The sequence below is a fragment of the Nymphaea colorata genome, chromosome 7 (assembly GCF_008831285.2).
Source record: "Nymphaea colorata isolate Beijing-Zhang1983 chromosome 7, ASM883128v2, whole genome shotgun sequence".
NCBI classification, from domain to species: domain Eukaryota; kingdom Viridiplantae; phylum Streptophyta; class Magnoliopsida; order Nymphaeales; family Nymphaeaceae; genus Nymphaea; species Nymphaea colorata.
Window position 1 is genome coordinate 14,405,967 of NC_045144.1, and position 10,840 is coordinate 14,416,806.

The 10,840-nt window shown below is 41.5% G+C and overlaps 1 protein-coding gene across 1 annotated transcript; it reads left to right on the forward strand.

Moving 5' to 3' along the window:
• The first annotated feature begins 7,057 nt into the window (after positions 1 to 7,057).
• Positions 7,058 to 8,484, forward strand: LOC116257077 (LOB domain-containing protein 40-like). The gene is made up of 2 exons (XM_031633692.2): positions 7,058 to 7,445; positions 7,540 to 8,484. Exons 1-2 carry the CDS (start codon positions 7,256 to 7,258, stop codon positions 8,205 to 8,207), a joined length of 858 nt encoding a protein of 285 aa, XP_031489552.1. The 5' UTR covers positions 7,058 to 7,255; the 3' UTR covers positions 8,208 to 8,484.
• The last annotated feature ends 2,356 nt before the right edge of the window (positions 8,485 to 10,840 follow it).

Consider the following 10,840-nt stretch of genomic DNA (forward strand, 5'->3'; position numbering starts at 1 on the left):
AGAGAGAGAGAGAGAAAGAGAAAGAGAGAAAGAGAAAGAGAAAGAAAGAGAGAGAGAGAGAGTTGATAAACACCACACCACTTGAGTAACGGTTAAAAACCAAACCTTTTTAATTTGTGCTGAAAAGTGTTTTAAACAAAATGTAATGTAGTTGTAAAATCTAATTCTATATAACTCATGCTTATTTCAAGTTACAATTTGTAAAATAATAATAATTTTTTCTACTATCAAAATTTTGATGTTATAAAGAGCCGTAAAGTAAACAATGTTTATATCTAGGCCTGCTGAGAAAAAAAAAAAAAAATGTGTGCTAAGAAGAGTGATATAACATTGCTTAGTCCTCGTCAATAAGCCTCTCAGCAAGCGGTGATTTTTGCTCCTCCCAGAATTGCAGTGTGGGTAACGTTACATCGGAATACTGGTGATTTAGTACTAGATATTTTTTTGGTTGAATTTTTGTTCTACCTTTCAAATACGATCATTTGTTTGATTTTGTAAGACTTTTGTTCTCGATAGTTTAGTACCGTGTTTGTTTAAGTGCATGTAACTTAAATCCCCATCTGTTTCTAACGATAGTTCAGCAACAATAAATTAACAGTAGCAAAAGCTCAGAGATAAAGTTTCACTTATCTTGGTGGAACTGGGAGTAAAGTTTCAGATCTACACCGAAAGTCCTGGATGTTTAGTTCTCATTTTTTTTTTCCATGATGTAACTTTCAACCAATTTTGAGCATTTGTTTCACCTGTATAGTAAAGTTCCAGGTATTTAAATGGGTCTCAAGAGATGCCAATTCAAATTTCATTCCTATTCTATCCACATTAGATCCATTTGTTGACCATTAGAGCAAAAACCAGTATTTCACACTTGGAAAGTTTTCTTGCACCAAAAAAAATTGACCGTTCAAGAAAAGTTGTGGCGTTTACCACTACCCATGTCTCGTCTTCCCACCAACTTTTGTTTTATTCTAACGCACCACCAAGGCAGAAGCTTCTACCTAACCTTTCTATAAAGCCTGCTTTTCATGTTTTACCTTCATCTTCGTCTAGTATAAAGTTTGTTTTTCGTGTTTTAGAGTGTTGTTTTTGTTATACTTTAACTTGTGTAATATAGTTGTCTCCTTTTAAAGTAGAATTTAGAAACAAAAACTAGTTGCCTATCAATAGGTTTAAAAAAGAAACCCAAGTTCCATGTTCCCCAAAAAAATAGGCCCGGGCCGGCCTGTTGGACTAGCCCGGGTCAGCTCAATGGGTCCAATTTGACTCGATTTATTTTTTAACATTATTTTTATTTAATAATGATATATTGTTTATTATTTAAAATATATTTATATTTATATTTTATATTTAAAAAAATTATTTTAACCAAACCGGGTCGAGTCGGGTTCAAGATCAGATGTCTGATACCAGGTCGGGTCAAACCACGTCTGGCCCAAACCCCACTCTTATCGGGCTGAGCGGGTCCTAGGCCCATGCCTACCTACCATCGGTTGGGTCTACCCCTAAAAAATCTCATTCTAAACAACAATTGATTATGAAAAAGCCAATACTACCTTATTAATTAACCATAAATTTGGTCACAACTGTCAAATTCCCGTCCCCGGGTTCCAAGTTCCCGGCCCAGTGCCCACAGCTCCACCCAAAAAAGGCTGTTTATCTTCTCGAAAATGATAAGCATCACCATCTTCAACTTCCCAGCCAGCCACCCAAGTTGGCACTCAGTCATCCACGGCTCCACCCCAAGTGGAAAAAAAAAAGAGCTTTTTGGATGAACCAGCTCCTATTGTATATCTTCTTCGATGCTATAATTTCTTTTTAATCATTTTGAATGAATATTTTTTTAAATATTTATTATGTTAATACAAATTCTGAAGAGCTACGACGATAACAGGATCTGAAGAAGAATCAACCCGACTCGTTGACCCCATGAGAGCGGATACGAACCAGTTGCCATGTGATTCGGATCCGTGGCCAAACAATCTACCGAGTGGCGGTGGGCTCAGCCATGCATGACTCATGGGTCGGTGGCGAAACCGCTCTAGCTCCAAACCGCAGGCGGTGTAGCCATGCCACGGTGGCCGGATAAGGGAAAACCGAGCAGACGCAAACTGGGGCAAGAGAGAGAAAGAAGAAACCAGAAAGCGACCGGAAAAAACAAACGCTTCCGCCCACCCCATTCCTTCCTTACAAGAGCCGCTTGAATTCCCCACCGTCGTCATCCCATACGAAAGTTTTGGACTTTGGAGTGGGAAAGTCTCTCGAAATCCGCTGCATCTCCACACAGTCTCGGTCTTTCCCGATCCCCACCTCAGAAAGAAGAGACCACCTCATCTCTCCTGTCTCTCTCCCACCGAATCCCAAACTCGAAGCCTCGCTAGCTACCAGTTTCACGCCACTTGCTTCCCCGACCGTCACCCCACCACCCTCTCTCTCTCTCTCTCTCCAGCTAGCTAGCCGATAATGGTCCATCCCTCCCGTTTGATGATGATAAAAAATGATGGGGATTTGATGCCCCCACTTTCTGAGTCCGTCGTCCTTTCTTTTCCTCTGAAAGCTACGTGGTTGTCTTCGTTCATGTAACACACACATCCACATACGTCCCCTCTCTCTCTCGTTTGAGAAAGAGAGGAGGAGAAATTTAAAGAGGAACGTGATGAGCCAAAAAAAAACCAGAAACCGGAACTTGGAAACAGGTTGCCCCCCTCCCCAGCTCCTCCCAACTTGTAGGATTGTGGGTCCCACTCGCTTGATTGTGGGGGCCACGGAAAACAGGAGAGCAGTTTTGATAAAAAGGATGGGCGTCCCCATCCTGGTAAGTCAGAAGGAAAAGAGGGCCTTTTCTTTCGCCGTCCTTTTTTTTTTTTTTCCTGAGAGTAAGGGTGGCACGTTTTTTTTTTTACGCTTTTTTTTTTTTTACCTCTGACCGGATTTTTATTTATGTCGATATTTTTTTAATAATATTTGTTTCAAGTAGGGCCGGCTGCCCAACTAAATCGAAACTCAAATCAAACTCCATTCGTTTATAAAATGAGTGAAGCTTGAATTGAAATGTACGCTGAAAGTGCTAGATGACTTTCAGTTGTATGAACTCGACTTGTTCAAACTTAATTCACTCCTGCCAATGTTGAATTGCGATGAGAAAATAGCTAAAAGAAAAGCAATTAAAGGGAGTTAAACGAGTTAACGAGGTAAAAAAATGAGGCATGCTTAACCTAAACGAGTTAATCGAGTTAAATGAGTTGAGTTTGAATTCGATGTTGTATCGTCAAGTTGTGCTCGAGCCTGTTCGATCAAGTTCGAGCGATGTTGGAACTCGAGTTTTTAAACCGACTCGTGTGCATCGGCAGTTTCGAGGCTTGATCTTGTGATTATCGTTAGAACGCAAGTGCTTAGAGGCAAATTTTCCTTTTAATAACATGAAAGTGGGCGTCTCTGTCTAGGAAATTCCCACAGATTCCGCGGTCCAACCCTATAAATTTGATCTGGATGTCACATTTATCCAGAAGCCCACGCTTTGATCGGAATTTCAAGAAACATGCCTAAAAGTTATCCCAATTTTTAAGTTCAAGGGCTAAATGAATCAGGGATATATGAACACAGAAATTTGTCGTTCTCTCTCTTGCAAAAGTATTCGGAGCAAACAGTATCCTGCTTTCTCCACTGCAAGCGTATTTGATTTTCCATATGACGCGAATCCACTTCTCTCATAAATACGGTCATTCACATTTTCAAAGTTGCTGGGACTGCATGAATGAGAGGAGAAAAAGGAAGTCAAGTTCCGCACTCCCAATAATGCCTGCCCAATAAATATGTCTGATATAGCGGTATCTTAAGTCCAATTGAATCCAATAAAATGGAAGATATATATATATATATATATATATATATATATATATATATATATATATATATATATATATATATATATATATATATATATATATATATATATACATACAAGGCCTTTGTATGGCACCATCAAAAAAATTGGTTTTGTAAAAGCCAAGTTTATGAAGACCTAATTAAAAACTTACTATATGATCTTTAGTCGAGATGTTTAGATGACAAGACAACAACAAGGGGAATAACTTAAAAAGGGGTTTTTGGCAGTTTTGTAAAAACAAAGTTTTATGAATATTAATTTTTTTAATGAATTGTAAGAACTTCGTTTTTGTTTTTGTTTTTTTTTTGTTTTGTTTGAATTAGGCATTCAAAACCTGGTTTTTGAATAACTTAAAAAGAACCAGGCTTTTTACTCCTTTTGGGAAAACCAAATCCAGGTTTTGTCAAAAAAAAAAAAATACCAAGCACTCCAAAACTTGGTTTTGAAGTTTCAGCTAAACACTCTCTAAGGTTTACCAAAATTGAAACGACACTTTACCTCTAAAACTTGGTTTTGAGCTGTTATAAAAAACGCCCATTGTTTTCTCTTATTCATTTCACATTCGTCTTTTTACAACCAATTTCACTAAAGTCGTATAATTTACATGCTCGTTCAGTAGAGTGACATAAACATATACCATCATTAACCTGAAATAAATCATAGTGAGCATATATGAAGACCAATTATAAAAACAGAGCGTCTATGAGTAACGAAAAAGCAATAACCATTAAAAAAGAAGAAAAAAATCTGAACAAATTTTTTAAATGAGAAAATAAGAAAGAAGTTGGAAAGAAAAAAGAGAGGCGGGAAAGAGGGAAGCGGGGGAAGGAAAACCAGTGGGCGAGTGGAGTCGGGCGCCCACAGTCAGGGGGAGCGGAGACAGGAAGCCCCCAAGAGGGGTGGTGGGGGTGGGGATGTCATCGGGAGTGGGTCCCACCCAGATTAGCGGTTTCCCAGTGCGGGCGGTTTTAAGGGACCCCCCGAGGAGCTTGGGCGGAATCCAAAAACGAGAGCGGTTTCGCTGGTTTTTCCTTCGACCCCACTGGTGGTTTTCCATAAAACCGGGAATCAAAAGAAGGGGGAAATTAGAAAAAGATTTCTCCCTTTCTCTCTCCTACTCAGAGAGAGAGTCTCCCCATGATATGTGGCGATCCGCCCGCAGTCTTGGAGGCCTCTCTCTCTCTCTCTATTTGCGAACGTGCTCTACACGCGCCCCCACGGCCTGTTGTCCTTTTGACCTCCCTCTTTTCCGGAAAGGTCGGATCTGTCCTAGCTTTGTATGTTCTTTTTCAACTTTCCCCCTCCCCTCTGCGTGATTTTCTTTTTGCCGCCCTCTTAAATTCGAACTTCTTAGAATAAGTTTTTTAATAAATGAACGGACACAACTTGCTTTCGCTCATCAGGTTCTGCCAAACAAAAAATACATGCTCGACTAAAGTACTTAATTTTCCTCTCGGCCATCCAAACAAGGTGTTAAGGAGATCAAGCTGCGATCGTTAAGTCTTAGAATCCAAAATTCCAAGTACACTAATGCAACCTCAATTTGAAACATTTGGACTAGAGGTTCGCGAATTTGAGGCTGAATGAACAGCGTATGAATCTACTGTTTATTGATGTTGGACTTGGATTTTTTTAATTCAAGAACTTTTTTGACAAGGAGAATAGTAATAAACTATTTCAGAAGCCTGTCCTAAAGATAGTGGTAAATCATGAAGTGTTTTTGGCGGTAGCTAGATTGGTGAAACAATTTGTTATTGTTCACATTACCAAACAACATGCAAAATTCATGGTAAACAAATGGTGTACCAGATTGGTGGAGAAAATAATATAAGACAAATAGTTTGCTTTACTCACATGGACTCCATTCAAATGCATCATGTGATAGGATCATAGTTGGGAAACTTGTTGATTTGAGTCACTAGTCGCTCGATTCAGCTAGGATCATCCATTTACTGGATCATGAGTCAGAGTTTGCCAAGTCAACTATGATCATTAACTAATTACATGTTCTTTTTTATTTGCGTGTTGCTAAATATTGAAGTTTGTTATTTTTTTTAAATGTGAAATATCATAAACTCTACTAAATGTGTACACATATTCATATCATAATTTTTTTAAAATGTGAAATATCATAAACTCTATTAAATGTATACAAATATTCATATCACATGTTACCAGAGGCGAAGCCAGGATTTTCTTCAGGGAGGTCGGCAGTTTGACCTCCGGATTCGGGTAGGGCCAAACTGAATCTAATACAAAAAAATATATTATGTAATTAAAAAATATTATTTTTTTCAATATAAAAAAGAATTCATTGGCTGGGATGGGGCCATGGCCTAGGCGGCCCCCCCTCTTCCCTCCGCCCCCGGCATGTTACTTAGGTTTAGTTGATGAACAAAAAGTGCGATTCTCATATGAACAATGCCTGTGAAAACCATAGTTTGAGGTCCAACTGAAGCTGAGGGGGTTGGTGGGTTAGGGCCTCAAAATCTGCGGAGTCGAGATCTACAGTGATCTAACACTGCCAAAGTTGTCTGATAACATAATTTGCAATCTTAAAATCTAGAAGTTTCAAACGTAGAGTTTTTGACGAAGGGAATCTTTCAGTTTAAATGTATGTCGCTTACATTTCAAATTCTGGTCTAATTTCTTGGTAGTAACAGCACCGTGTTCCATGCTAAAGAAAAGAGATTGTAAGCTCTTGTCGCCCCTGCCTCCCGACCACGGAGTTTGACTTAGAGCTTCGTGAATTTAAAGAGATAATAAAGGCACCTGCTCTGCTCATCCCTGTTCCTAACCTGAGGTTTTTATGGTGAAAATGCAGAGAGGCTTCTTCATGGGCCCATCCCATCTCCTCTAGCTTCCGGGCCCTCAGTATTCATCTGATCGGGTTTGGGCCCCTGTTCACCGGGAGCCCTCCGGACGCCGGAAATACTCGGACCGGCGACCGCCCCATGTTCGACAACCCTCTTCTGTTTGTGGGCTTAAGAGAAAAATATCTGATGAAGAGAGGGAGGGACAAATGGGTAATTTGGCGTGGAGGGTCTCTCAGGTTGATGGATTTGGCGTCCTTTGGGCGGATCTTCTCCCAGTGTCTCCAAAAAACAGAGTCAGCTTCCATGCTGCCCCCACCCATTTTATTATACCATCAAACTCGGAAAAACCACTGGCTGCTCTCCTTGCAAAACCTGCGGGCAATTCCACTTAAATACCCACCCCCTTCCTCCTCTCCTCACCAACTGAACGTCCCCTTCTTCTCTCCCAACGAGTCCCCAGAGCAAACCCACCTCTATTCTTTCTTCCTTCCGTCATTTCTTCTCTTCTTCTACCGCCAAGCATCAGCGACAGACAAGTCAAGCATCAGAAGCAGCGGCCATGAGGATGAGTTGTAATGGATGCAGGGTTCTCCGCAAGGGTTGTAGCGAGAACTGCAGCATAAGACCCTGTCTTCAATGGATCAAGAGCCCCGAGTCCCAGGCCAACGCCACCGTCTTCCTAGCCAAGTTCTACGGCCGCGCCGGGCTCATGAACCTCATTAATGCCGGCCCCGACCACCTCCGTCCTGGTACTTTTTGATTCCCTCCTCCCCTTCTGTTCTCCCTTTATGTGAGTTGTTTGGTCATCTCTCTAACGGTGTTTTGGTAATGGAACTCGTGCAGCCATCTTCAGGTCTCTCCTGTACGAAGCCTGCGGCAGAATCGTCAACCCGATTTACGGTTCCGTGGGCCTTCTCTGGTCCGGCAGCTGGCAGCTCTGCCAGGCGGCGGTGGAGGCCGTCCTCAAGGGAGCCCCCATCGTTCAGATCTCCTCCGAGGCCGCGGCCACCGCCAACCCCGCCCCGCTCCACAAGGCCTACGACATCCGGCACGTCGCCCGGGAAGACAACTCCGGCGCCTGCGCCGAGCTCCACAAGATCAGGAACCGGAACCGGTTCAAGCGCTCCGGGAAGCCCAAGGCCAAGGCCGACTCGCCGGATTCCGTCCCCGAGACGCTGAACGACGGGCCCGAGGTCTGCAACCTCCGGTGGCGCAGGTGCTACCCGGACGACTACAAGTCAAGCGAGTCGTCCAGCCACTCCGAGCAGAACGCCGAGGCCGACACAGACAGCATGCTGTCCAACGAGACGGTCGAGGCCTCCCTGTTGGACCACGCCGAAGCAGCCCCAGCGGCGAAGCACGACTCGGACGATGACTCGGATAACGACTTGAGGCTGGAACTCACGCTCGGCTTCGAACCGGTCTCTCGAGCCGGATCGGTCGAGAGCGGCCACCGCGACGAGCCGCAGCCGCGGAGAAAGTCGTCGTTCAGCTTCGACATATCGGTCTGAAACCGGTCCGGTTCGACGCTCCCGAGCCTTTTTACCCGCGGCTTGTTACATGCCACCGAGAGACGTTTTTCAAGGGGGGAAACAGAAGTCCACTGTGAATTACGTAGGAGAAAACCTAGAGACCTAGTCTATATTGTTTATATTATTTTAGTGTCTTCTTTTTGAATTTTTATTTCTCTTTAAAAAATATGGGATCAATTGTAAGAGAAATAAGAATTATGAAGAAAATTGAGATAATTTGTTCTTTCCACAAAATTTTGTGGGGGACCATATCAAATTCGTTTCAGTTAATTCACTTATAATTATGGAGTGAGCCAAGTGGTACGAGCACTGAGCAGTTGGTCTGCCATATGAATTTTCTTTTCTCTGTTCGAGTTTGGATTTTTCAAGGCGTTCTTGGTCGACAAGTTTCCGGTTATTACTTACATCAGAGGTAATCCAAAGTTGGACGGTGGTGGATTTCTATAATGAGACGAGAGAACGTGGATTGCTTTCTTTTCCAAATAAGAAACCATGGCTGGGTATGGTGATGGAAGAATCCACAGGTTTTTAGGTGTTGTCGCAAGGAAGGTTCAGTTTCGCTGACCGGATAGTGTAGCTGGTCGAACTGATAGGTCTTGTAAGTCTTATAGCGAGTATGAGACTGGCGGCATAGTTGGTCGATCATGAGACTGGCGGCATAGTTGGTCGATCTGGTAGAAGAAGGCATGGCATAGCCAGTCGAGTTGGTCGATCTGGTAGAAGAAGGCATGGCATAGCCAGTCGAGTTGGTGAAGCTAGTCGAATTGGCAGGCAAGAACCAAAACTAGCCGAATTGGCAGGCTAGAATACGGTCATCTTCGTGAAAATCCGGTCATTGATTTTAGTGAGCGTTCATGTTCTACCTTCCATCGTGGAATTCAATACATCCAATTATTAATGTGATACTGAAATTTTGTTTAAATTCAAATTTATTTACTAAACTAACTAGACTTACTATGCTATATTCTATGACCAAATAATTTGACGTTGATATTTCATTTGATTCAATCAACTATTGGATTTGACTAGAGCCGGAGTTCAAATCCAAATTCCACTAAACAATGCCCAACAAAAAGATTGGAACGGACCTGAACTCTTACTCTTTTTACATGCCTAGATGAGTAAAAATGGCTGTAAAAGTATGTAGTTGGATTTAGATCCAACAAAAATTCACATCCGAACAGTAATCGGATGTGGATAGAGAAAAGATTGAGCTTCACTAATTACAGAATCCGATAAATATTTTAATCCGATTTCATGTAGAGTTTCATAAATTAGTTTGAAACTTTTGCATTCGAACCCAACTCGAATCCCGGCACAGACTCAGCAGTATCCAAATAAATGGATATGACAATAGCAATGACCGAATCGGATGAGTTGACATCCATGGGAAACATAAACGACCGGAGGCGCGCCGTATCCAACTCATAATGGTATTGGATGTGGCCTTTGAATATATGAGGATGCGGCTTGTGGGTTTAGATAAGATTAATTAACAAAATGATTGTATCTTTTAGTTTTATTCCCTAAACTCATAAAAAGTTGCATAAACAAAATCAATGGAAGATGAAGAACTCGGGTCTGTGGCATGCATCACCAATTTGATTCTCATGAACACTATGCTTTTAAGTCTGATTAAATGAAATGAATGTTCTCACTCTACCACCAAAAGAAAAAGAAAAAGATACGAAAGAAGATGCCTGGTTGATCGGACCTCACCTTGTCATAACAAAATATTCGAAAACGTGTGAGCCCCATGGTAAGTGCAAATTGCTAAATATTGTAGCCAAACAGAATTCTGTGGAAAGTTGCTCCTAAAGAACACACGGAAATTGGAAGGCGGCCGAACCACTTTTTCCTTCCTTAAATAAGGGAGAAAGCAGATGAGAGGGAACTGCTTCGGTACATTACTTTACGAAATCTAATTTAGCTGGATCTGATACCGATCAATCCAGACTTCAACTTGTTCAGATTTTCTAAAACATCCGACCCAATTGGATTTCAAGCCCACCAAGTTGGAGTTACTATTGGATCTGACAAAAAAAAAAATCAGATTTGGATCTGAACTCGGATTTTCATAAAGCATTTGACTCAATTGGATGGAATGCAGAGAAATCCGGATTTAGAATTGCTCTCAATCTGCTCATCTAACAAAAAACCCAAGTGAAAAAAGCTGATCTAAGATTCATTTTATACGAGAACCACAATATGAACAAACACCAGATTTTATTACAATGTGAAAAAAAGGATTTGAAATCCTCAGTTTATAGCAAAACCCTTAAAATTGAATTCGGTTAAGACAGCGGACCGTAAAGCCATGAACATAAAGTTACCAATGATTCCAAATAATCTCGGATCTCAAACCAATACTATTAAATACATGTGATATATGGACAAAAACCTGGCCAGAAGATTTTTCCACTTTACAATATACCGGGTACAAAATTCTACCGCTGGAAGGTGATTGACATCTTCTACCGCTTTTATTTTAATATCAAATCAACGGAAAAGCTCCATGGTACCGTCAAAAACCAGGATCTGTTTCCTTAGTATGTCCACGAAGTGGAAAAAAAAAAAAAAGAAAAGAGAAAAGAAGATGCTTCCTGCTTTCC